At 31.0% G+C, this 27,436-nt stretch overlaps 4 protein-coding genes across 4 annotated transcripts; 1 reads left to right on the top strand and 3 right to left on the bottom strand.

Annotated features, from left to right (window-relative positions):
* The first annotated feature begins 5,138 nt into the window (after positions 1 to 5,138).
* LOC129910032 (hexokinase type 2) lies at positions 5,139 to 7,665 on the top strand. The gene has a single exon (XM_055987271.1). The coding sequence runs from the start codon at positions 5,685 to 5,687 to the stop codon at positions 7,146 to 7,148; it is 1,464 nt and encodes a 487-aa protein (XP_055843246.1). The 5' UTR covers positions 5,139 to 5,684; the 3' UTR covers positions 7,149 to 7,665.
* A 130-nt stretch (positions 7,666 to 7,795) lies between these two features.
* On the bottom strand, positions 7,796 to 8,678 carry LOC129910033 (uncharacterized). Its single transcript, XM_055987273.1, has one exon. The coding sequence runs from the start codon at positions 8,522 to 8,524 to the stop codon at positions 8,126 to 8,128; it is 399 nt and encodes a 132-aa protein (XP_055843248.1). The 5' UTR covers positions 8,525 to 8,678; the 3' UTR covers positions 7,796 to 8,125.
* Positions 8,679 to 13,560: 4,882 nt separating this feature from the next.
* On the bottom strand, positions 13,561 to 19,517 carry LOC129910692 (ubiquitin-conjugating enzyme E2 S). Its single transcript, XM_055988162.1, has 4 exons — positions 19,280 to 19,517; positions 18,971 to 19,118; positions 18,573 to 18,892; positions 13,561 to 14,204 (listed from the first exon to the last, which is right to left on the bottom strand). Exons 1-4 carry the CDS (start codon positions 19,286 to 19,288, stop codon positions 14,073 to 14,075), a joined length of 609 nt encoding a protein of 202 aa, XP_055844137.1. The 5' UTR covers positions 19,289 to 19,517; the 3' UTR covers positions 13,561 to 14,072.
* A 6,317-nt stretch (positions 19,518 to 25,834) lies between these two features.
* LOC129910597 (sulfotransferase 1C4) lies at positions 25,835 to 27,436 on the bottom strand. Its single transcript, XM_055988030.1, has 5 exons — positions 27,135 to 27,436; positions 26,841 to 27,075; positions 26,566 to 26,764; positions 26,373 to 26,499; positions 25,835 to 26,309 (listed from the first exon to the last, which is right to left on the bottom strand). The coding sequence occupies exons 1-5, from the start codon at positions 27,229 to 27,231 to the stop codon at positions 25,921 to 25,923; spliced, it is 1,047 nt and encodes a 348-aa protein (XP_055844005.1). The 5' UTR covers positions 27,232 to 27,436; the 3' UTR covers positions 25,835 to 25,920.

Genomic DNA, 27,436 nt, shown 5'->3' with positions numbered 1-27,436 from the left:
TGGCCTTGAAAATTTATCGCCTCAAGATGAAAACAAAGAAAAAAAAAACAAAAATCAAGAGGAGTCTATTAGAAAAATAAGCAACTGTTAAAAAATATCCAACAACAAGGAATTTTATTAAGATTAATCTTTTCGCAATTTTGCACTATCATCCATCAAATAATTAAAAAAAAAATTACAATTTAAACAGAAATACAAGGTGCATCCCCTGGAAATGATTGTTAACTGTTGCAATTATTATTATTTTTCACCACGTAAAAGTGTCTAGATCTTTCATAAGGCAATAAATACTAATACCCACTTTTGCCATGCAAAATAGCAATTGCGGTGAATTACATGGAAGCCACAAGCTTAAAAAAGATTAATGCCTCCATTATAAATAATAATAAAAATGAAAAAAAACAACACCAATAATACAAAAAATACGCCGTTTTGTAACCGCGCAATTATTATGCATTCGCCAAATGAATCACATTGAGACAGAAAAAAAAGTGTGGGGGCTTGGCAAGGTCATCTTATTTAAAAAAAAGGAAAAAACAGAGAAATAAAATGTCAACGTCTTCGGCTATGTATAGCTCATCCATTTTCTTCCGTGTCCACACAAACTGATGGCAATGAATTCGAATAAGATTTTGATCACTGATCAGCATCACACGTTTTTAAATTAAAATTAAGTCACATAAATATTGAGAGATAATAATCTTTTTTATTTATAATAGACGAGCACTCAAGCGGTAATGATTGTACTCAAATAATGTTTAACAGCACAGTAACAGGCTATTAGAAACTACGTACATAGTGTTTATCAGAAATATGCCGATTCATATTGGGTTTTGAAATATACGTTACTGCGACAATCTATTATTTCTTGGAAATTCTATGGAATTTCTTAAACATTTAGACAATGCATAAAATACTTCTAAGTTTATTCTATAATTAGGAATTGTATATAATGCCTGATAAGGTAAAATATTCATAAATGTTTAATATGTTTAATAGCTATTAAGATATAGATTGGTCTAGATATTATAAGACTAGGGTTTTCAAAAAAAAAAATAATACTTAGTAGTTTTGTTAATTAGGTACCTAGTTTTATTGTAAAAAATTGTTCCTTTTCAAAATAAAGTTGCCTCTGAAGGAATTTCACACTCCTTCGTTTTGCGGGTATGGGTTTGTTCATTAGCCACCAGTAAAGCAATTAGAATTGTATTAAAGGCTTAAAATATGGAACAACGTATTCTATATGTTTGTATTTGTGAAATACATCATTTACAAAACACAAAATCGAGCTTATCGTCAATCTTCAAAAGAACTTTGTTTCCCTGTAAAAATGAAATGACAGCTGAATTCGCCTAGAATTTTCGTTCCCATGTTTGAAGCAATGTAAGCAATCCAAGGGAAACATGTATTCAGTCAACTGTTATCCTAAACTTTGTAATATATTCTGAGACTTTCTATTCCACTACAGATTGGTTTTTATCAGAAGTCATTATATAGTAGGTTTTAGCATCCATTTTAATAAAAGCTACTTTTTTGTTCTTAAAATTTTTTATATTAAATATTCGCGCATAATTTAAAAAATGATGAACTTTGTTTGTACAAAAAAGTCGACCATTTTTCTTTCATTTTAAAATTTTAATTTTTATATTTTCTTATGATTATCGTAGTTTTTCATTTAATGAATGATTTTATAATAAATCGCAAAATAAAATAAATTGCTTATAGAATAATGCACAAACCAGAAAATATCAGTTCTTTTGGTTTATTCGATATAAATAAATGTTACACATACGCCACAGTGACCCACGTGCAATTATCTCCAACACTCTATTTTGTCTTTACAAGCCATTTTTACATAGAATTTTTGCTGTCGACTATGTAGATTTAGAAAAATTTTCGTTTCGCTTCAGTACCGTACCAAAAGCTTAATTCACAAAACAAATACGTACTTGGGTATTTTTCTTTTTGTTTTAGCGTTTAAAATAAAAATTGAATAACTGAGTTGCATTAAAACACTGCTTTTGATTTGTATTTATACAGCTTTGTTCAATTGGTAGATTCGGGTAATCCAGCGTCACTAAATGAGATTTGGAATATGTTATTGTAAATAATAATAATTAATACGATAGAATTGTTAATATAAATTGCGCAAGCATGACATATGCTGCCTTTCCATTGGATTCTGTAAACCATTCATAAGTAGATGATAAGTATAGATCTAGTACTACATTCTACACAAAAATAATCTTCTGTTCGAGTAGACAGGAATGTTTAGATGATAGTAGTAGTAGATTTCTACTCATGAGTAATCAACCATATCCCAGTTAACAAAAACAAAATAGAACATTTTAAAAATTCTTGTCAATGTCAACAAAGTGGAACAATTTGCCAGGAATGTCAAACAGTACACATTAAAAAATTTGCATAAGGAAAATAGATAAAAACATTTTTAACCAAAAACATGTTCTCGATTCAAAATTACTATAGGTACAATCACACATAACATTAGGATGATGGAGAATGTCAAAAAAGTGGGTCCCTCAATTCTATTCGCTATTATAGCCTGTTTCACAAATGAAATCCTACTATTTTTTCTTACAGATCTGTTTGCTGTTTAACTTACTTCTGTCATATCATATCTCTCTCATAATAACAATGAAAAAAAGACACGCGTTCGTAAAATTGTGGCTTTATTTCCTAGCGGGTGGAAATTTAAATTGAAAATTAATAGGGAAAATTATCTCATTTGACCTCTACGTTTTACGTTTATCTCTATTTAAGGAATGAAGAAAAGAGGATCCTAAAACACCTTTTTTCTTTTCTCAGAAAATCAAAAAAAGCTTTAAGCAATATTATGATTTTTCTTAAGATTTTTAGTTCTCATCAGCTTTCCGAGCCCGATTTGTGGGATCAAATTGCTATTTTTATTTAACATGAGTGGGTTAAATTAGGTGATGGAATATGAAGAACAGAACTCCAAAATTAATTGAAAAAAAAAGTGGAAAGTGATTTAATACCCTTTTGAATAATCAATCAAACTTACAAATTGTATTGGAAATGACAGTTAACAAAATCAAAATAGAACATTTTAAAAATTCTTGTCAATGTCAACAAAGTGGAACAATTTGCAGGAATGTCAACCAGTACACATTAAAAAATTTCCATAAGGAAAATAGATAAAAACATTTTTAACCAAAAACATGTTCTCGATTCAAAATTACTATAGGTACAATCACACATAACATTAGGATGATGGAGAATGTCAAAAAAGTGGGTTGCTCAATTCTGTTCGCTGTATAGCCTGTTTCGCAAATGAAATCCTACTTTTTTTTCTTACAGATCTGTTTGCTGTTTAACTTACTTTATCTCCATTTAAGGAATGAAGAAAAGAGGATCCTAAAACACCTTTTTTCTTTTCTCAGAAAATCAAAAAAAGCTTTAAGCAATATTATGATTTTTCTTAAGATTTTTAGTTCTCATCAGCTTTCCGAGCCCGATTTGTGGGATCAAATTGCTATTTTTATTTAACATGAGTGGGTTAAATTAGGTGATGGAATATGAAGAACAGAACTCCAAAATTAATTGAAAAAAAAGTGGAAAGTGATTTAATACCCTTTTGAATAATCAATCAAACTTACGAATTGTATTGGAAATTATTTAATTTGCCCAAGTTAAAAAAGGCTAAAAATGATCCGTCCCCATAGCATAATTTCATCAGAAAATTTTATTTTGACGGTCAATAAACATTAAAAAAAAGTCAACTAGTTTCACCATTCAGTCAGTTATAATTTTGTTTTATCATTTCTTGCTATTAAACTCACTGGGTAACGGTGGCGTAAGAGTAACTTTTTTTAATAAAACATTTTCTTTTCGATCCGGTACTTGTAATTGAAATTTTTTTTTAACAGCAAAAAAATACACAAATTGAAAAAGTTAATGGAACTTAAATGTTCCACCTCCATGATTTTGCTCCATACCCACATTATTTTTTGTTCAAAAAAAAAAATTACAAATTTTGAAAAATCTCACTCGGTATTGAATGAAAATAAAATTATAAACTGCTTTATATCCGGTCGCAGACTGTACAAAATGTACACAATACACATCTATGTAATAAGTATAAATGAAATATTACACAAATCTATAAGTAAACCACATCACCTAAACAATATTTTAAGGAATCAACTAGATACAAGAATTGCGCACGAGACCAAATTTAAAAAAAAAAACTCTCACTTTCATTCTTTCTGCAAAAAACTGCCAAACATGCAAAATAAGAAAGATGAACGCGTATATACCTCTATAAATAATTTATGTAAATAAATAATTCCAACTTGTTATCAACTGGATTCCGTCTGACTTCCATTTAATTTAAACATTTGCATTCATCTCTCAAACTGGTTTAAACCATACACCAAACTAAACCAAATTAGATAGTAGACAAAAGTTATGACTTAGCAATTGAAATAAACTACTCATCCCATCTTAATCTTAAATTAATCAATTTTTTTTTGTTGTTGTTGGTCGTTGCTTGCTCATCTTAGTAATAAATCGTGTGAGATATTTTTTACTAGAGTTAAAAAGTAGGTCATGAAGGCACGTCATGGAGTTCATGCCCCCTTTCACAAAAAAAAAAAAAAAAAAAACTACAAAACAGATAGGCTGGGTGTAAAGTGGGCTGGGCTCGAGCGCATCTTGTCATAGAACTCAGTGATAAGAAAAATATATACCTCTACAAAAATGAAAAAAAATTATCTCTTGTTCTAGTCTATTTTTGTAGCACGTGTTAGTTTAGTACACACACGAGTTGTGTATGTTTCCAGCTTCAGTAAATAAATGAGATATATTTCTCTGAATGGTTTGCGTGTTGCCGCGTAGCATTTTTTCTTTTTTCTTATTAGCGATTGTTGTTCAAACCAGTTTCTTCAAAATGATATAACTGGAGGAGGATTTTTTATCACCGACCGCTCCATTGCTTCTGGGCTAGCTAGCAAAAAAAACGAAAAAAAAAACAACCAAAACCAGATACCAGATACAGATACCAACGGAACGCAAGCTTATTATTTTCTGTCTCGGTATCGGCTCCATTCGGTTATTATGATATGACATTTTGCTCTCGCCCTTCAGACTAGCTGGACGTGCGAACAAACACACGCCACACAGTTAAAAAAAAACATCACACATAATTCGCAAAAAACGGGATATAATAATAAAGAAAAAGAAAAATAAATTAGAAAACAAAAAAAAAAGTAAAAAAAGATTAAAAAAAAAACATCTATTTTCTTTTATGTGCTGTCATTCATGCACCTGCGTGCGTATATAACAGTTTAGTACGATAACTCGTTCTTTTTTTTTTTTCATTTTGTTACTTTTTTGTAAATGGTGTAGTAGTAGTGCTCTCACTTCCTCTTTAACCAATAACCCACCCACCAACGTAAAGTGTGTTCGTTTCTACTCTTCTCTTTCGTCTGTGTGTCTTGTGCGAGAGTTGTCAATTTTGACCTTCAAGATTCCTTCAAAATCGACGCAGCACTAGTTTCTTTCTCAGTGGGAAAATCTCAATTCAACTCAACTCAAAAAATCATCAACGAAAAAAAAAGAAAAGAAGAAAAATCTTTTTTACACATTTGCATTTTGAACAAAAAAAAAAAAAAATACAACAAATAAACAAGAAAACTAGAAAAATGGATAAAGAGATAAGTGCACAATTCGAAACAATTGCTATTAATAGTAATAATTTATGCAAAGAGAAATACAACAAATGCAAAGAAAAATCTAAAGCGCCAAAGATTTTCAGTGAAAAATCAAAAATGATACGCGAACACTGCAAAGAGCTCATCCTTACCGAAGAGCAAATCAAAGAATTAAATTATCGCATTTTGCATGAAATAAAACGTGGTTTAGCCAAGGATACCCACGATCGGGCTAATGTCAAGTGTTTCGTCACATACGTACAGGATTTACCAAATGGCAATGAACGAGGCAAATTTCTAGCACTCGATTTGGGTGGTACTAATTTTCGAGTACTTTTAATTCATTTAAAAGGTGAGAATGACTTTCAAATGCAATCACGTATCTATGCGATACCACAACATATTATGACTGGATCTGGAATTCAGTTATTCGATCATATTGCTGAATGTTTGTCAAATTTCATGAACGAACATGACGTGTACAAAGAACGTTTGCCATTGGGTTTTACATTTTCATTTCCTCTGACGCAATTGGGTCTGACTAAAGGTCTACTTGTTACATGGACAAAAGGTTTCAATTGTGAAGGTGTTGTTGATCAGGATGTTGTTCAATTGCTTAAAGATGCTATAGCACGACGAGGTGATGTACAAATTGATGTTTGTGCTATTCTTAACGATACTACTGGCACTCTTATGTCATGTGCCTGGAAGAATCACAATTGCAAAATTGGTTTGATTGTTGGAACCGGTTGCAATGTCTGCTACGTCGAGAAAGTCCAGGAAGCTGAATTATTCGATGTTAAAGACAATTCAAAACCACACGTCCTCATCAATACTGAATGGGGAGCATTTGGTGACAATGGAGCTCTAGATTTTGTACGAACAGAATACGATGATGATGTGGACAAGCATAGTATTAATCCGGGTAAGCAATGTTTTGAGAAAATGATTTCTGGTATGTATATGGGCGAGCTGGTCCGGTTGGTGTTGGCTAAATTTGCAAAACAAGGAATGTTGTTTAAAGGAGTCGATTGTGACATTTTGATGACTCGTGGAACATTCTTTACCAAATATGTTTCAGAAATTGAAGCTGATGAAATTGGTAGCTACACAAACTGCCGGAGTGTACTGGAAGAATTGGGTCTGAATAGTGCCAGTGATGAGGATTGTGAAGATGTTCGTTTTATATGCGAATGTGTATCGAAGAGGGCGGCTCATTTGGTTAGTTGTGGTATAGCGACTTTGATAAATAAAATGAATGAACCTTTTGTAACGGTCGGAGTGGATGGCTCTGTGTATCGTTTCCATCCGAAATTCCACAATATAATGGTTGAGAAGATTAATAGTTTAATTAAACCGGGTATCAGATTTGATTTGATGTTGTCGGAAGATGGTTCGGGAAGAGGTGCAGCGTTGGTAGCGGCTGTAGCATGCAGAGAAGACTTAGATGATTAGAAATACCTACTATAAACAACACACACAAAAAAACATGGTTTGAATTATCCCCAATTTACTTGTTATATATATAAATACCAGCTCGCAGCGATGTTCATATACAAAAAAAAAACAAACAACACTTAAAAACAATAAAATCTTTTTGGAACGGAATGATGATGAGGATGATGGTAGTCGGAGTTGGAGGAGGAGGAGAAATTATTATTATATATTTTTTTGAGCATAGTACATTAAATTAAATTTACTGATATGAATTGGATGTCAGGAAGGAAAGAAACAAAGGAAAGAAGCGCAAAAACAGATAGAAAACATATATATCTTAGAGTATAATCAAATTAAATTACACACTTTATATTAAAAAAAAAAAAATTTATCTAATATCTATTTGGATTTTGTTGTAATTAATAATAATAATTGTATTGGTTTAGTAATATTATATATACATCATTCTATATTCTTTTTTCCTAGATTTATAAAGTGGAAACTTAATTTTTTTTTTATTTAAATTCGATAAAAAGATAGAAAAAAAAAGAGCAACACGTTTTAATTATTTTTAATTTTTGTTTTATTTATATACAATTATATACTTGGTACATAATAGATAGAAGAGACATGTAAGAAAAAAAATAAAATAAAAGAAAGAAAAAAAAAACGCTGCTGCTTGTTTGTAAAATGTAGAAAAAATGTATTTAAAGTATTTATTTAAAAATAAAAACAAAAAAAAGAAAGAAAAAAACAACCAAAAACCTCAATCAAAAAAACATAAAAACAAGAAAAAAAAAAAAAAGAAAAGAAAGACATTGAAAGTTTTAAATAAATGTTTTAACTGCAAGTTTTGTCTACAGGAAAACAACAACAAAAAAAAAATAAAAATTTGTTTTTCTCTTAAATCATCTTGAATCTACAGTGGATGATAGTGATGGTTGCGGAGATGATGGAGGAAGCGGGAACAACCCAACAGCAGCAGTAGAACCAGCTTATGAAGGTGGGAAGAGTTGTTTTTTTGAAGTGGTGTCCTTGAGTTTGTCCTTCTTTGTACATGACAGCGGGTGCAGGTTCTTCATCTCGTTTTGTTCATTTAATGGCGACAATGATAATTGCTGCGTTGTTGGCTTTGATTCCTTTAACAACTGGTCAAAATGTGCGCTCATTTCTTTGGCATCATTTAATGTTTGATTGAACTTTTGCATTTCATTGAGGAATCTCGTGTGAGTGCTTGCCACTTGCTTCAAAATATTTCTATATTGTTCAATTATTTGTAGTTCATCATTTTTGTGATGGTAATCGTATTTGTTTATAGCATAGTGTGCTTGCTGACGCAATTCGGCAAGTTTAATGTCGACCTTTGTTTGAATTTCCTTGAGATCAGTCATCATTTAAGTAATGAGTATTTCATGTATTTTTAGGAAATTTCGTGGTAAGGCCAAATAAGTGTGTGTATGGTAATATATAGGCCAAGGAAAGTCAAAAGAGATGGGGGTGTGGCGTTATCAAATTCTATAGAAATGGAAATTATGGAATGGAGAATGCGTCAAAAGGGGGGTTCACATTGACCAACTTACCGGACAGACCGATTGTCATTTGGCCTGATGGCTGAATTATATTTTTCGTTCACACTCATCAGACAATTTTCATCAAAACCCATTTTTCATCTTATTTTTAATGTATCTTTCACCTATTCTGCTCTCAAATTCAAGAGAATGGATTATCACTGTCTGCCGGACAGACATGTCGTTCAATTGACTAACATGTCCGTCCGACCACCAAAAAATCAAAATTTTTTGAAAACCATCCGGCAAACCGGACAGGTCGTCGGATGGGTGTTCACACTATCAAAACAGCATCAGATCAGACCAAACGGCGGCTGGTCTGTCCGGTAAGTTAGTCAATGTGAACCCCCCTAAACTGAATATATGTATATATTTTAGTAAGAAAAAAAAAACGTTTGAATTTTTATTTGTTTACAATTTTGTTTTTTGAAATTTTGACATTTTTGAAATGTCAAACGAATGGCAAACAAGTGATGCCAATATATCGGAAAATTGGTATAACACTTTTAATAATTTGCATAAAAATATGTGCAATTTTAGGCGTGTTCCATTGAAAGTAAACTTTTCACGAGTAGATATGATCTTATATGTCAGAGTAGATGGGAATTGCATTGATTTCGGTAAAAGATCATTTTATGCATAGAGGAAGGAATACCTAGAGACGCGACTTCGGTTGGTTTTTCTCTTCCACCCTACAAGCTGCAATGAGAGGAAAAACTCCACAGTGCTTATATGTGGTAGTTTTCCCGTGCATTTTAAATGGCACCAACACATTCAACTGTGGAGTTGAGCTCAAAACAATTAAAAACAATTTAAGTGCTCAGTAGGAAATAAATTCATAAAAAAATAATATAATAAATTCAAAACACGAACCTTTTTTTTTTATTTCTGTACATATTTATTGAAAGGTGGGTGTCTGGAGTGAGCTATTTGAGCTATTCAAGTTCATGTACAAACCAAAATCATGTTTAAATTCAAAATTTGTGAGGACATCTACTGGTGAAAGGAAGGTATTAAACGAATTGTACTTTTCACACGTATTCACAGATAGGAAAACAAGAGAAAAATAAGAGAGATTATCTGAAATTAAATTTGCGGGTGTTTTAGGTAAGGGGGGTACGAGTCGGCTCTCTAGGTATTCCTTCCTCTATGATTTTATGGAAGATTTTTGTAAAACACTTAGTAGTTTACCACCTTTAAAGAAACTGGAATTTGAAGGCTCTCGTATTCTGTAGTGTCGGGTTCATAAGTCAAATTTAAGTTTTATGACTTATGGAAGCTTCCCCATTTTGTCGACAACGAAACATCTATGAAATTTTTATTAAATGAGCAACACATATTAAATAAGATTGGTGAAATTCTTCCAGTAGAGGCTCTTCACTTCGATTTCGTGGACACAGTCAGAGATTGGACCGAAAAATGGCGTATCAAACTCAATGAAACAAAATCTTCACATATAAACTTTACAAATAAAAAGATAAACAATATTCCAATATCCATTAATAATCAAGCTGTACCTTACGCCAATACGGCCAAATACCTTGGAATGACTGGATGCAAAGCTAAAGTGGAAAGAGCACATCAAAAAGAAAAGAGAAGAACTAAACTTGAAATATAGAAAAATGTACTGGTTACTTGGTAACAACTCTGATTTATCAACCCAAAACAAAATAATGCTGTATAATCAAGTACTAAAGTCTGTTTGGACTGTACAATGTATGGGGCTGTACAAAGAAAACAAATACCGAAATCATCCAAAAATTCCAAAACAAAGTCCTTCGTGGAATAGTTAATGCACCTTGGTACATAAGAAATAGCGATCTACATCGTGACTTACAAATAGAAACGGTTACAGAAGTTGTTAAAAAATATGCTGTATCGCATAATCAGAGACTGCAAAGTCATACCAATTCTGAAATGGTGTCCGTCTTGAATACAAGAAACCATGTTCGGAGATTAAGAAGAACCAAGCCTCATGAGCTTATGGTCTAAAAAATCATGGGAAAGTATTAAAAGTTTAAACTTCCCCCAAAGTGATTTTACAAAGTTAAGAAAGAAAAATCTGATGTCGATCTCTCAAGATTGCATGGTATAAAAAGACAAGGTATGATCATTAGAGCCGCCATCTTACAAAATGGGGTAATAAGGTTTTGACGTTTGGCATTTGGCAAAGTCAAAAGCAACAACAATTTCCAAGACAAATTTGTTTACAACAACAATTTCAATGGGCTGGGCTGTCAAAACCTTAAGTAGCCATAAGTTTTGACAGTTCTCGATACCGAGTTTTTTCTAATGATCATACCTTCTCTTTTTATACCATGTCAAGATTGGTCCTGATAAAGAGGTGGTTTTAGTGGTTAAGCGTCCCACACTACTTGGTGTCGAATACTGCCAAGTGTCTTTTGAAGATTTCCTCCTGTCAAAAAAAAAAAAAAAAAAAAACTTCGATAAAGTCATGAAACGTCATAATGAGTTGGAAGAGAACCGTTTGACGCTCTGTAACAAAAAAGTCACACCTGAACTCCACTAAAGAAATGCGTTTTTTCGTGGAGTGTGTTCAAACAATTTTTTTTTTTGTAAAACATGCAAACGCTTTTCCATCGAAAGATGGAATTTTTGCAAAGTCAATTTGACATGGGAATTGAATTATTCACGTGAATCAAATAAAATGAAGGCTGTCCCAAACCAACGACGAAAAACGACAAATAGGGTATATGCGGTAGCGGTACGGGTATCTGAATGAAAAAATTCCAAACTGGAACATCAAAATTCAGATGTGGAATTTTTTTTCATACAATTACCCGTACCGAACAAAAGTTCCGGTTTCTTGCAATAAGTTTTCCAGAACATTTCTCTTAAACAAAACATGTTCTCTTTTTATAACTCTGATCTTTTTTAAACTCTTTTTTTTTCATACATTTTTTTTGTTCTCTATTTTTCAAATGACCTGTTTTAAGTCTCTTTTTTGGAGATGGTCATCTTGACCATGATGAATGCGTTTTTCATTGTATCCTAACATCCCTTACTTATTATGTGGCAGCTTAGAAAAAAGAATTTTTATTGTTTATGTTAGGTACCTTCCTCTCTTTTCTTTCAAGTCCTCTTTTTTTAAGGATTCTAGAGTAAAATGCTCTCTATTTAGAAAGGTCCTAAATGGGTAGGGTGTCTGCCTGAATAAATGACTAAATTTTGTAGGTGAGTTTAATCACTTAATATAATTTTTTTGTCCCCCGGAAATAAATTCCCAGGGAAATTCACGATCGCAGAATAAATTTCGGTGGAAAGAATATTCCAAGGAAAAGAAAATTTCCATTAGGGCCTAATATTTTAGAGCAAGGGAAATAACTCCAATAATTTTCACCCAGATTTCACAATAGTGAAAAAAATACAATTTTTAATTTCCTATGTTTAATCTTTCTCACCTGTACAATATCAATATCGTGAATAAAAATTTTCCTGGAAATATTTCCTTTGTACATGGCAACAAAATGAACACAATAAATTACCTTCGGATTCTATTGGTTTCGGCAAACAATTTTCGAGGCGGAATTTAGTTGTCATTTCATACGTTTTTTTAGAAAGTCTCTGCTGGAAAAATTATACCATTGGTGTTGACTTGTGAGCTGCGCACTCATATTGCCCTTCAATTACATTGTTAAAACGTTCCATGATTGTACATCTTCTTCTCTTAAACTGGCGGTGTTGGTTTATTTTTCAGATTTCATCAATGGTTGATCCCTTTTATAAGCCTTTTATAAAATCCCTGGAGATTCACAATAGGGCACAAAGGAAATCAATTGTTAACAACGGCCTATGGCAACACTAAAGAACTTTGATACAACTAATTAATAAAAATAAATAACAAATTATTGCAATTATAGAGGACATATATTTTTCTGTTAAAATGACAAAATGACACACACAATTATCATTAATTTTAATTAAACCCTCTTGCACTTGAGAAAAATGCATTACGATGAAGGATTAAAAACTTATCTTAATATTTTTTTTTTGTTTTGCTTTTGTTTTCCTTGAATCTAACGAATTCATTTATCTTAAATTTAATTCTTTTTTAAAATGTGATTGATTTACTTTTACTTCTCTTTGTTTGCGACAAATGTGACGCTGTTTGTAAATTTAATTGTTATTCTTAAAAAAAAAAACAAACATTTATAACTTATATTTAAAATTAATTTGTTATACCAGAGCGATTTGTATTTTCTAAAATCTGAATTTAAGAACTCATTTATTGCAATTATGATTTTTGTTTTGTCTTGCACTTAAATTAAATATGCCTTTTGAATAATTTATTTAAAACAAAATCTTCTAGATAATTTACTAAATCTCAAGTAATATCTAAGTGCAACCTGGCGAATGGCGGGATGTTAAGTTAAATGTAGAAAAAAAAAGCAGAACCAATAGCAAATCAATTGTAACTCACTTTTGAATGAAAGTAAAAGATGAACAAATTTCTAGTTAGCAATTTTCAGCTTCGAAGGCTTACATAATACCAGGATTATTTAGATAAGAAAAGGAATTGATTGGTTTTTACTTGATATTACTCGAGCTTTAGTAGCAGATCGAAAGTGTTTTCATTTGATTTTATTCAAAAAGGCGTTTTTTTATGATTTATCTTCTTATTTTTGTTTTTAATTTTTAATATTTAACCCCCCAATTCTATAGTTAAGTGTTTTTTTCTTTTTTGTTATTATTATTTTCCAGTTGTATGTATTTGCTATTTAATAGTCGTTTTGTTTGTTTACACTAAAAGTAGATTTGTACATGATTTTTATTCTCCCCTTAAGTTTTTTTTTTATTTTGTTTTAATCTGAATACAAATGAGACAAGAACTTACTGAGTCGAATGATGCTCCTGGCATCGAGATAGAGCGACTTGAATAACTATTGAGCAGTAATTGTTGTTTATTTGTGTTGTTGGTGATGATTATGATGATCAACCAGTTGCCTTAGAAATCCAGCACACATTCGCGCACACGAATAATAAAACTTAAAAATGTGATGTGTGCTGGTTTTTAACATCTGCTGGTCATCGTCGCTTAAATACTCTCTTGTTTTTTTCTCTATTTCTCTTCTCTGTAAGTGCATTTTTGTTTGTTTTCTTCTTTGTTTTTAGTTCTTATATTTTTTGCAATTGTTTTTATTTTTTTTTTTTTTTGTTTTTTGGTTTGGTTTTTTTAAACTGTGATAGGAATTGCGTTTGGTTGTGGATAATGAAAGTGAATAAATATTTATAATTAATAAAATAAAATTTGTTATTAGATCATTAAATCATATTATATCATGTTGGCAATGAAATGCGCCCGATTTTTTGTTTTGTTTTTGTTTGTTTGTAATTAAAATTAGTTTTGTGCGCCTCATAATCGCTTGAGGATGCGTTTCTTTTCCTTTATGAGCTTTTCTTTTTTCTTATCTTGGAGTTTTTTGTCGACAGCATGCTTTTTGGAGGAAGGGCCGTCATCGTCTTTGGCGTCTGTTGTTTTTGGAGGCTTGAATAGAAAAAAGGTGTAAAATTAAAAAAAAAAATTATTAATAATATAATAAAGACAGAACAAAAATATGCTATTGATTTTAAAAGCTAGAAAAACGAAAAACCTTCTTGGTTCAATGATTGAACTTGTGTTATTCCTTTAATATTAAAGGACGTAACTTCGATTTAACCTTTACATTTCAATGATAATGTTACACTCAACTGGTTCCATGAGTAATCATAAACATAAATTATCCCAGACTACTTAGAAACTCTGTAATACATTTTATTCACAGTTTCACAGCTCGGCATTCATTTAGGTGATAAACGAAGAGATAATTTACCAATTGTTGTAAAACATTTTAAAAGACAAGTTCCAGATACAAGTGAAATTGGATTGAAATTAAATTATAATTTGTATAAGTTTCAATTAGATTTCGAGTGAAAGTGATATGAGGAATCTAGCAGAATACTTCTATTTATTTCGACAAAGAATAATAATATGTAGGAAATTCAATGCGGTAAATATTGATGAAACAATGAAGTCTTCATGCCACAAGGAACTTCCCTCTTCAATCCGATACAGCTGACATTTTGTCATTGTTTAAATGAAGGACATAGACCAGACGTCAATAACGTAGATATTCTAAAGAATGAAACACATTAGCCGTGTTTTATTGGTACTCTGTATTTTACTGAGTACTCAGTATTTTGCTGAGTAAACATTTAATGCTGTAAACAACAACAAACAATTACTTTTATTTATTATTAACGATCCTTTATTGTTGAAGGGTCAAAAATGTATAAGTTAAGAAAAAAAAAAAAAAAATTCCTCTGTAAAGCAACAAATAAAAAAACTTTTGTTCCTTAGAAATCATTTGTTGTTGATTCGCGTGCAAAATTTTGCTGAGCCATGTACTGTGTTACCAAAAAAAAAACACGGCTAATATCAGCATGTTTTATTGTTAACTCAGTACTTAGGTCAGTAAAGTTTAGGAGGTTCTTTTCTGCATTACATAGCGTTTCATAAAGGTATAATGTCGAATTTCTTTGAACCACCTGCAGTTGCTATTAAAGACGATACTTTTTTGCTGTTTGGGAAATTAAAGAAGGTAGCGATCTATTTTTGTGAATGTATTTGTGTCCAAGTACCGATGAAAAACAAAACAATATACCCAATTTTATAGTAAGAACAAAAAAATGTAAATTTGTTCCCTTAAAAAGATTTACATATATTTCACAAATAAACAAAAATTTGCCCTGGTTCTTCATTTCTTTACAAAATTTTAGTTTGGTTTGACGTTTTGAATTTGGCAAAATTGTAGTGTGTGAAAATCTGTGTAAATCCGTCTCAAAAAAGAGATTTAAAAAGGATCGATTCTTCGGGGAAAAAGTGGCGAATTTTTTTCTATTGGAATTCATTTAAGGAAAAAGTAGCGAATTTTTGGTTCATTGGAATTCGACATAAATAATTTTTCTAGGACCAGAGGTTCAGTCAGGATATGCATGCTTTTTTAGGTTTTATTTTATTTTTCATGCTTTTTGTTGTTTGTTTTAAAAAATGTTTCATTCTTTATTCATACACTAACTTTAAGGAGAGAAATCAAGTACATAGTGTATTTTTTTTGGTATGAGATGGCCGAATGTTGTGCAGTGTTTGTTGTTTCTTCTGGAGTAGGACGTCTAGTTGTTGGCAATATGTATTAACTTGTTACAAAAGTGCAGATTCCTTTTGACTGTAGAAAAATTGATTTGTAGCACAGAAGATTAGGCCATGTACACGTTGAGAACACGAAAAAGTAAAAAAATGGAATGGCAATTATAGCGCTGAATTTTCAGAAAAGCCCCCAGGGAAAGCAGACCTCTATACCTTTCTAACATCACTGCAACATAAAGCAACATTACAATGTAATGTTGAATTCATGAGAAATATTTCCTAACTTTTTTCAATGAATGTTCAAGATATATACAATAGTTTATGTTTTAAGTTTTTCTAATTACGCGGAAAATATACATAATATAATATTCTACAAAAAATTCGCTTCGATTCATTCGAATTCGCAAAAATGGATCTCTGTAATTCCGTAAAAAATGAAAATTATACAACTCCAGTCATCATTAAATGTTTTATTTGGAAGATTTAGATAGGTATTATTCATTTAAGATTCGCAGTTTGACTAGGAATACAATTAGTAAAACCCAAAATAGATGCGAAAGTAGCAAAAAGTTACATAGTAGGGCCCTTGAATGAAATATCAAGATTTTAAGAACTGACAACAGAACAGAATATTGGAATAAGGAATTTATGAAATTAATAATAAGAAAAGAATCAGACATCAGGAACCCTTACACAGTAGAAAAAAACGGCTTCGCAAGGCGATTGAGTCGAACCAAATTTGAGCACTCTAGAAAAATGTTATTATTTGATGCGTGCGTTTACCGACAAATTTTTGGGCCATCGCAGTGTCAACCGCCGTTAAACTTATGAATCGATCACCCAACTAGAAGTTTGTCTGACAAAACACTTGAAGTCTGAATCGAAAATATGCCAAACATTTTTCGGTTCAAAAGCTATAATATGCATTACTACAGAAAAAAGAAAAAAAAAAACTGATACTGGTTGCATATTAAAAAATTACCAAAGAACATAGACTCTATCAACCAAAAACGAAACAAATTGTTGAAAGGAGAGATGTGACCTTTATTGAAGACCTATTCTACATCATATGATTTAATTATACCAAATTTTGGAACTGAGGATGGCGAGCAACAACAACAACCCACCAGAAAAAAAACTCATTAACGACGTGTCGATTTGATTTCTTGGTTTCTTAATTTCTTCACACGAAATTAAGAGAATTCTTTTGTTTTAGCGATAAATGTAAACGAAAGAACTTTTAAATATTGAAATTTCATTCTTCAAAATGTACTTGATTTCTTATTTCAACGCGACATAAGTACATACTTTAAAATAAAATTTCCTTACTTTAATAATGTACTTTTTCATTCCTTCACTACTAAGCGCATAGTACAAAGTAGCTGAGAATAAAAATCCTCAAGTTGACTTCAACTTTTAGTGAAGAAAACGGCTCTAAGTCTAGAGTCCTTACCAAACTCAATTGATGTGTAAGTTCAAATATGTCCCTTATACATCAGTTAGAATAATGTGGAAAAGTTTAACTGTGTGATTAGAGTGTCAATTTGGAACTTATTTTGAACAACCTAGTGTGAAACCAGCAAAAACTTCTAATGTCTTTTAAGACACATTTTAACCATCTACAAGTCAAAGGAGTTAAAATAAAAGTGGTCCGTTCTTTTATTGAACAAAGTTAACTATTGTTGTTATGTCAAAAAAATCGTTGTATTTGTTTTTGTTAGATTTTGTTAGAAAATTTCAACTTTGATTTAGGAACGACTAATGTTACATTTTGTTGATCTGTCAAAAGAAAATTTTTTGAGAGTAATTTTATGAATGAATAAACAAGAAAGAATTAATTTGGTGCTGAAATAATTCTTTTTAATTGAATTCTAAGCAAATTGAAACAAAGCCAGGTTTATATCAGCAAATGGTTAAGAAAGCAGATTTAACTCGGAAACAGGACGAATATAAAATAAAGGCTCAACTATAATAGGCATATGCGCGCATGGGCTTATGTCAAAATGGCATGAGTGAGTTGTCGGACATACACAATTCTTGTGGGATAGCCATAATGCGCATATGCGCGCTTCGTTAACTTCCGTTATACATAGTTCAGTCAATGAGGAGTCAAATGCAGGGGATTCGAAAAAAGTTGTGACGTCAGCTAAGTTTGAATGCAGTATTGAAGAGGGGTTTATCCTGAGTACAAATCTCAGTTTGCGTATTGTTTGGTCTTGTGGGGCACCCGCCATTTTGAAAAACGCATTAGTCTCAGTATCGCGAGAACGACTGGTCGGACAGAAAACTTGCAAGGACTTTTTAGATAGGAAATATAATTATTTTTCTTTCTCTAGTACAATATTTTTCTCTAGGAGTTATAATTTCAGAGTTAAAGTACCGCAAATTGTGCGTTTTTTGATATTTTAAATATTTTAAACAACCATTAGAGTTAAATAAACACAAAAAATCGTTTCTTTTTTGTTCAGAACGTTCAGAGCCTCAAAATTTGTGTATCTTTTTTGTTCAGAAATCGTCCAAGCTTGTTCAGAGCACGAACTACGAGCTCAGAAAAAATAGACCGAACATTTTGAGTAAAACCTAGGAGATAAATAAAAGAATGCTACCTAACGTAGGGCTCAAACACACACCTCTAGCTTAGCAGTCAAACACTATACATCCACTGCACCATTGCCAACCGAATTTTTTTTTATTTAGTTATAAAATATATATAAGTGAATATATTCTTACCTGGGCATGAATTTCCGTCATCATTTTCGCCCTTTGCGAGTAATCATCATATCGTTCCAGCAACATTTTACCAGCTTCCTCATTCAAGGCTGATTCGGCATTTGGAACAATTAAAAGGCATTTGATGGTAAGCAGAATATGTTTAATGCCCAAATCTGGTTTCCAGTCTTTCTTCAATGTGTTGACGCAAATCTCTCCATTTGAGGCGACATTCGGATGGAAAATCTTTGTCAAAAAAAATGCTTTCGGTGGCGTTTGTGGAAAGTCTTTTCCCAATGTTAATTTAACACGAAATGCTCCACTACTGTATGGTGTTCCAGCTATAGAACAATTCATTTATTTTAGTCTCAAAACAACCTTTAAAAAATGATTCCAATAAGAATAAATTTAATACATACATGGGCCTTCAATAAAAGCTTGAATGTCCGTTACATCCGAGTCATTTATTTGAATTTTGATGCCCTCTAGCGGACTGTCGATTAACGAACGCATTTCCTTCATGACCTGGCGTATCGTCTGCGGGGAGAGATTCTCAACATTCGAGATCTTTTTGGAAGAAAAGTTAAACAAATTATTTAACATTTTGCCTTGAAAATAAACTCTAAATGCTTATTTGCATTTTTTAAACGCCATTTGTACAAAAAAAGAAAACAAGCCAAAATTGCAATGCCACACACAATAAAAAAAAAATAATAAAAAAAACTTACAGAACTCATATTCTTGCTGAAGACTACTGATTTTATCGATCGATTTTTAACAAACTTCCAGATGCGATAAACCCGCAATTTAATTGTTAAAGTTTAAAATAAATATTGAATTAATAGAAAAACTTATGGAATATGTTTAATATGTTAGAGGACTCATCAAATTAAACAATAGAAAATAAATTGAAAAATTATTTATCTCTAAAGACCTCGGATTTGTTACAAATAATTAATGTGAGTTCTACATTTGCTGTGACATGTTTACATGAGTTTTATATGTGTGCGATGATGGGGTATTATGTTATGAAGGAGGTTGATGAGCGGAAATACATGGGTAGGATTTTTCATTGCATTTTTGGAGTAATATACCTTTGTGTATGTGCAATGTCATTGACCTACTATATATGGACTGCTAGTCGTTTGACTTTTCCATACAAAAATTGAAAAAAAATGATTCCACATCTTTCTAGCTCTACTAGCTGTATAACCTTAGACGGCGAAAAGAGGAAACTTTTAGTTAATGACATCTGTCGTTAAAAGGCAGTGCTTTCTCTGTTTTTCTATATTTGTTCCTTTCGCACTTCGTCAAAAATGTTACACTTATTCTCCGCTTTTTTTTAGGGCGCTAGTATCGCGAAGAAACAAGTGGAACCAATCTGAATATGCTTCTAGCAGTCCATATATATTAAGTCAATGTGCAATGTAATGTTTAGAAATGTTTTTTATGTAAACAAAACTATAGGTCTGTTCCAGACTTTTTGTGCACTAAATTAGGAAGTCTGTCAAATTAATTAGAGTTGGGAAAGAATTCTCTCAGTAGGAAATAAAACTACGAAAGACTGCCAAAAAGTCTGGAACAAGTTGAACCCCATTATACAACACAATTTCATATTTTATGCTTAATTCGATAAACATTAACACTTTTTTAATGCAAAAAACACGTAAACACGATTCAATTTAAAAATCACTACATTTTGATTTGTTATTTTTACTTTATTTATTTGTTTGACATACGTCAACTTTTCATTTGACAGAACTCATATTTCTGCCCGAAGAAATTCTTTGGGCTAAATTTGTCAGGGTGGGAAAATTTTTTACTCTCTCGTGAGCGCTCTCTTCTACACAATTTTTGAAGTTGGGAACAGACTCTGACCAAAAATAACCAAATATTACTAAATTCGGCAGTTTCAAACTGAGTGTGGAGCGGACCTTATGCTCGTTAAGGGTTTTTCGTTTTTAGTTCTAAACAAAGTCTGAACTGTCAAAAAAAACATTGTATTTCTTTTTTGTTCACAGCCTCAAAATTTGTTTTTATTATTTGTTCGGAGCTTGTACGAGCTCCGAAAAAAAGACCGAATATTCTGAGTAAAACCTGAACGCTTTACGTCAATGAAAAAAAAAAATTAATGCACAATCAAAACTTAAATGGCGGCTGAAGTTGTCGGCTCCAGCGCAGTTGGTAAGTTTTAATACATAGTAAATTACTTCATCGTTCAAACTATATGTTATTTTTAATGATTAAAACATATTTTTTTCCTCTGTTGGATTTAACAACTATGAATTGACAAAATGTAATTTGGTGACATTTTGTTGTCAAATATGTTTCAATTAATTCAGAGCGCTCAGAACATGTTCAGTTCAGAGAATGTTCAGAGCGTGCTCAGAATGTTCAGACTCTTTTCAGAGCTTTCTTCTGAACTAAAAAAGAAAAACCCCTATTATAATAAATTGAAGGAGAATTTAATAAGTTTTGTTTGTTTTTTGTTTTCATAAATTATTATGAAAAAATTTTATTGAAACGAAAAAGACTTCTAAAAATCAGCACTGAAAAAATTAATAGCTGCGTTCCTTTGGAAATACTTTTTAGTACTTAAAACTACTTTGAACTACTTTGAACTACTTTGCTACTAAAAAGTAGATAAATATTTCCAAAGGAACGCAGCTAATAAGACAAATATTACCTACTCCACATAACGAGTATTACTCCGAAAAAAACTTTTGAATTTACTACATTTTAACTATTGGCTGGCCAAATATAATGAGGTTGTAAGCGGATATAAAAAATCTAAAAGAAACAAAGATATAGCAAAGAGACAGCTTATTATTTTACACATAAGACATTTTTTTCAGATAAATATTTTGTATAATTTTCTTGAGTCGTGAATTGTGTTTCTACTTTATTCAGTAACTTCAAATTAAAAAAAACGCTTTGTAAAAAAAATATTAATTTTAATTAAATTATTAAATAAATATTAAAATTTAATATTAATTTTAATTATTAAAATTAATTATTTAAGAAAAAAATAGGTACTTTTTTTTCATTTTGTCAATTTTTGTGCAAGGATGAAAAGTTAACAAAAAATTATACCATCTTAAATCCTAATATTTTTTCTAAAGAATAAAAATATATTCAAGTTCAGAATGTTCTGTAGAAGGCATTGTAATGTTTCTGAAATCACTAGGTATTTCATGACAAAAAAAAAATAACTTCCTTTTCTTTGCTCAACATTCTGCCAATGTTCTTACAAGACAATCTCATACAACGGCGTATACAGGGGGGGGGGGGATCACGGGGTCATGACCCCCCCCAAGAACTCAAAACTTAAACAAGAAATTGTTGTGTTCTACTAAATTCTTTTGAGTACGATGATTTTCAAAATGTCGAAGTTTTAGAACAAGAACGAAAATGAATAGTCAAAAAATTTGTTGCTATTCAACCGAATATTTTTGCCATATCTGGGGATGTGGTCATATTTTTAGCGAACGCTATGCTGGATTAGGATTATTTTAATTCTTCGATAATATAAGGCATTGATAGGCTACAAGTTAAGCTGTGCTGTAGAGCTTTGTATGGATTTAAAATCCAAATAATTTTTTTAATTTTGACTAAACCGAGAATAGATAAGAATATAGGCAACCTCTTCTAAAGGCAAATTAAATATTTAAGCAAGCTTAGGTCACTTAAAATAATCTCGAAAATCGATTTAAGAAAAACTAATAAATATAACTGAATATGTTTTATATTTTAAACCGCTGATAAACACCTGAAAGCTGATTAAATCAGAGCCGAATATTATGAAATCCTTCGTAAGTGATCTAAAGCATTTCTTTAATTAGTAATGCCGTTTGAAATTTCGAAAAAATATCTAAACTATACTCTGTCCGATAAATATTGGCAGTACAGGCCTTATGGGAGAGCTTTTTCAAAAACAATGGGACCTAACGATTGCTAAAAAGCAATTTACGAAAAATATGCCCCTGAAACACACAAGAACACCACAGACGTGCCATGGCATTGTTGTTGTTATTTCTTTATTAAGCGAAGTACACCCTCCTATGACCGATCTGCCTCACGATCTGTGGCAGAATGAAACTCAAGCATAAAAGCTGTTTATTAAAAGTATTCACAATACATAAGAGTTACCATTGGTAAACTTCCTTCATAAACTACTCCTTTTTCTATTATTTTTCTGAAAGAGCTTTCAGGATTAAGGGGTAATAACACCTTGTAAACCACGAAATCGAGCGTCATTTTCATTAGCGTATAAAACAAAGAAGAAATATTATTTCCTTCTGGTGTTTGTTTAGTTTAATTAAGTATATTAATAGGTAACAGAAAAGGCTAATGTTAAATTTTTTAATGATGTGAAATTTTTTAAATGGTGGTGTAATTCAGGATGATAGCGACCAGGTAACTCCTACAGTTTTTAACCGATTGGGTGTGGAGATTAACATTACTATTCTCCAGTGAAGTACGTAGGATTTTTTTGAAATATTAATTTTTAAAAAAATGGCACTACTTTGAAAAAAATATTTCATTCGAAAAACAAAATTCGATGAAAAAAAGACCATAAAATTATTAAATTTTAATATTTCAAAAAAATTCTACGTACTTCAATGGAGAATAGTAATGTTAATCTCCATACAAAATTTTAGCCCAATCAGTTAAAAACTGTAGGAGTTACCTGGTCGCCCGATGGAAGCACATGATTTTGCTATCATCCTGAATTACACCACCATTTAAAAAAATTTCACATCATTAAAAAATTTAATATTAGCCTTTTCTGTTACCTATTAATATACTTAATTAAACTAAACAAACACCAAAAGAAAATAATATTTCTTCTTTGTTTTATACGCTAATGAAAATGACGCTCGATTTCGTGGTTTACAAGGTGTTATTACCCCTTAATGCTTTTTTCAAGCTTTTTGAACGAAAAAAAGCATATGTGTTGTCGTAATGTTGGTGGCTATTTAATTTTTATTTTGTGTATGTAGGAAAACAGTTAATGTCAACATTTTAACATGCATTTTAAGATTTCAACAGGCAAAATTTTGTACCCATGCGTGGGGTCGGCCTGCGTCTTAAATGAGTGAATTTTTTATTTGTTATTTTGGTGTTAAACGAAAAATTTATTTTTTTTTTTCGTTTTTGTGAAATTTTACTGACAAAATGGTACCTTTTCGAAACATTTTTTTTGATAATAGGTACGGCATCGCTAAGTGAGCTTTTTTATGTGATAGACATATCCAGAAGAAATAAAAAGAAAGGTAGGCCTAAAAACTCCTGGTACAAGCAAATGCAAAAACACCAGCATTCAGTTGGCCTTAGAAACGGAACAATACAAAACCGGGAGGCTTGCCGCCGATTTCTGAGGTCAACCCGGCGAACCCCACAGGCGGATTACTAGTGTGAAGCAGTAACGTGGGAAGGTTATGATCAACTCGACATCGAGATCATAACAGCGCCGAGAAAAAGGAAGAAGAAGAAGAAGACATATCCAGAAGGCGTGAAGCAAAGTGAGATGCAAATGCCCTACCTTCCCTGTACTGCCAATTTTTATCGGACAAAGTATAGCATAATTTTGTTTAATATTTTCTGTTACGCCAAAAATATTTTTTTGTCCTTACTATTTTGACAGAGGTACTTGAATCCTGTATCGTCTTAAAAGAAAAAAAAAAAAAAAATTAAAAAAAAAAATGTATTTTCAAATGCAATTTTTTTTTTGCAAAACCTTGCGATTCGTTTGCCCGAGGTTAGGAAGACAATTAATTCGAAAGTTATCAGTGTAATTAAACTAAGGGCCAATTTTTCAATAGTCAGATAAACCTCAGATAGAGCTTATTCCTAGGAATAAAATTTTTTTTTATATTGACATTTGGCAGTTTTTATTCATCTGATAGTCTAACTGACGATTGAAAAATCAGGGCTAAAAAGATTTTATTTAAACTTGTAAAATAATTCTGGACTATCGGAAAACAATGCACACAACGTTTTTGTTTGGTTATTCTTAGAACTCTTCGGAACTGTTCGATTCGAAATGCAAAACAAACAAATTTGAGTATTTTTAATATTTTTAATTTAAATAGCACATTTTCAAGTTTATGCCTACTACCAAAACTTTTGTAAAAAAAATTTTGGCATGACCCCCCCCAAGAAGAAAACCTGTATACGCCCCTGATCTCATATAAATTTTGTACCATTTGATAGATTTTTATTTCAGTTAAAAATATTCAACACAATCATGTCTGTACATCACCTACAAAAAAGATGGAATTACGTACGTAAATTAGTCTCATCTTTAAGTCATGTCATAAAAATAAATAATCATTTTTATCAAAAAAACAAAAACAACTCCCATGGATCAAAACTGGGTTTTATGGTTTTTCTAATAGTTTATCTATCAACTAATAACGACCTACCGTTTAGAAAACAATTGTTTTACCATGTCACTTTTAACCCTATTTTCCCTTTTTAATGATTGAATTTTTAAAAATCTTTTAGAATAATAGTCTTTCAAATAGCTATAGTAGATTTTTGTTTCAATGATTATTGAATTATTATAAATGAATCGTTAGAGATGTGCTTTAAAATATCATAACTCAACAAACTATCTATACGGGCTAAAATTTAAAAAAAGTATATCAGCAGTTATGCCCATTTTAAAAAGGGCTTTTAAATTTTCAACAGACTTTTAAGGCAAATGTTCTTGAGTTTCCTTTATTGTCATTTTTGTGTTCATTTTTGCTTGGTTATAAATCTATATTCCTTTTTTTCTCATGGGTATTCTTAAAATGAGAGAAGAAAACAACACTTTTGCTTGTTTCCAGCAATGCCGAACAAACTCAATTTTAACTAAATCTTCCCATAAATTTTTTTTTCTCTACAGGCCTATTTCATAAAGCCCTTTTAAATATTTATCAGGCTTTTACGTCCTAAAATGAATGTTGGTTCCATACAAAAAACCTCATTTAAAAATTTAAAAGCCTTTTAAATATTTATGAAATCGGCCTTATGAAATTTAAATTTTTAAATAGCCATTTAAATTAAAACTTGTTTTTTTTTTTTTTATAACATGATGTTTTCAAAAAATCAGACACTAGTACCAATTTATATTATGTATTTTTTTAACTATAAATTCATATTTTGGGAACAACTTCCGCTTTAAAATATAAACGGGCGCTATACTCAAGTTCAGAGGTTCCTAAAATTTGTATTTAAGAAAAATATAAAAAAATCATAATATTAAAATAGATTTTTAAAATAATAATAATACATTTGTAAAACAAAACATTTAATTTATTTTTTAAACAATAACAAGAACAACCACAAATTAAAAACTATAAGTTATTTCACAGTTATTTCATTCTGGAAATGATATTCCTGTCTTTTCCATATTTTCTTTTATCCACTTTTCAGCTCTAGTTTTCAATTTATCACTATATTCTGCTTGCCATCCATCGATAGCTTGTCCATTTCTTACAAATCCAGCTTCACCCATATTAAATATTCCAATATCACTCATTTCTTCTCCATTCACAGCTGGATTTTGTTTAAAATTTGAAACATTCAAATGATTCATTAGGTTTTCTAAATCTTCACTTGTTAGTTCTTTTCCCAAAAACTCTGATAACTCAACTAAAGTTGTTTTTAAATTTTTTACCATATTTTCATAAAATAAAAACAAAACATTCGAATGATGGCGATGATCCCATCCTTCTTTAATGTGACTCCAATATGGCATCCATGGATCTGAAATATGTTTTTTTTTTATGAAGATGCATTAATGAGATAAAATATTTATTGAATGCATACTTAATCCATTTTCAAAATATTGCCAATAACGTTCAAAGTCTCCAACATATCCTTGAGTTTTGTAGAGTCTGTTAAGATGGTAGAAGGAAACAGCTACGTTCTTTGGGTTTCGAGCAACGTAAATTACCTTTTTTAAATAATATTTCAGGTTATATCATTTTTTTATATCCCTGACTTGTTTTTTAATTCATACCTTAGACTCTTCCTTCATAACAGATGGCGGAAGAAGTGAAAAGGGTAAATGACTTTTAATAAATCTTTGCTCTGATACATTTTTCAAAAACTCATAACCTGGCTGAGATATTTCTTCGATAAATTTCTGTTTTTCCGGATTATCAGCATTTTCACTTAAAAGTTCACCTTTCACTTGGGGATGCATAAAGTTGGAAAATCTACACAAAAATTGAAATAAAAAGCCTTGAAACTAGTTATAGAAAAACCTTTTTTTTGAAAATAATATTCACTTACTCAAAAAATGGAAATCTTTTTGTTAAAAACTGATCTCGAGCTTTTTTGAAGTTCAAATCATTTGCAATCAACCAAACCATTTCCTGAGTCCAAGTTGTTCCCGATCTGGGAAAACTAACAACCCACACATCACTTTGTCGAGCTTTAAAATTATAAAAGGCTTCTGCAGAGTCCTTGAATTTTTGTGGAAAGAAGTATTTTTTTGGTCCAACTTGAACAAATCCATCACGTTCACCTGAAGAATATGAATATTTTTCAAAATTTCTAAAAATAATAACGAATTAAAACGCATACCATGGAAAAATTTAAGAAGCTCAACGTTTATATCAGGATCAATAGGAACTATATCGTAGGGAAATTTGTATCCTCCTTCACTTTTATTTGAAGCCATTATTCTCTGTATAGCTCAGCTAAAAGACTCTAGTTGATGATCTCAGTTGCTAAGCTCAGCAATAACTATTAAAAATACTTCGTACCTATCGTGCTTTTACTTTTCTTTAAACTAAACTTAAACTTCAGTTTGATTTCGTAAACCATCATAAGTTTCAAATTACTCCGTATTTGGGTAACAAACTGTTTACTCATGCAAATAATAG

The sequence above is a fragment of the Episyrphus balteatus genome, chromosome 2 (genome assembly GCF_945859705.1).
Source record: "Episyrphus balteatus chromosome 2, idEpiBalt1.1, whole genome shotgun sequence".
In the NCBI taxonomy this organism is placed as follows: domain Eukaryota; kingdom Metazoa; phylum Arthropoda; class Insecta; order Diptera; family Syrphidae; genus Episyrphus; species Episyrphus balteatus.
The sequence above is the reverse complement of the archived record's forward strand: the minus strand, read 5'-3'. Positions and strand labels throughout refer to the sequence as shown.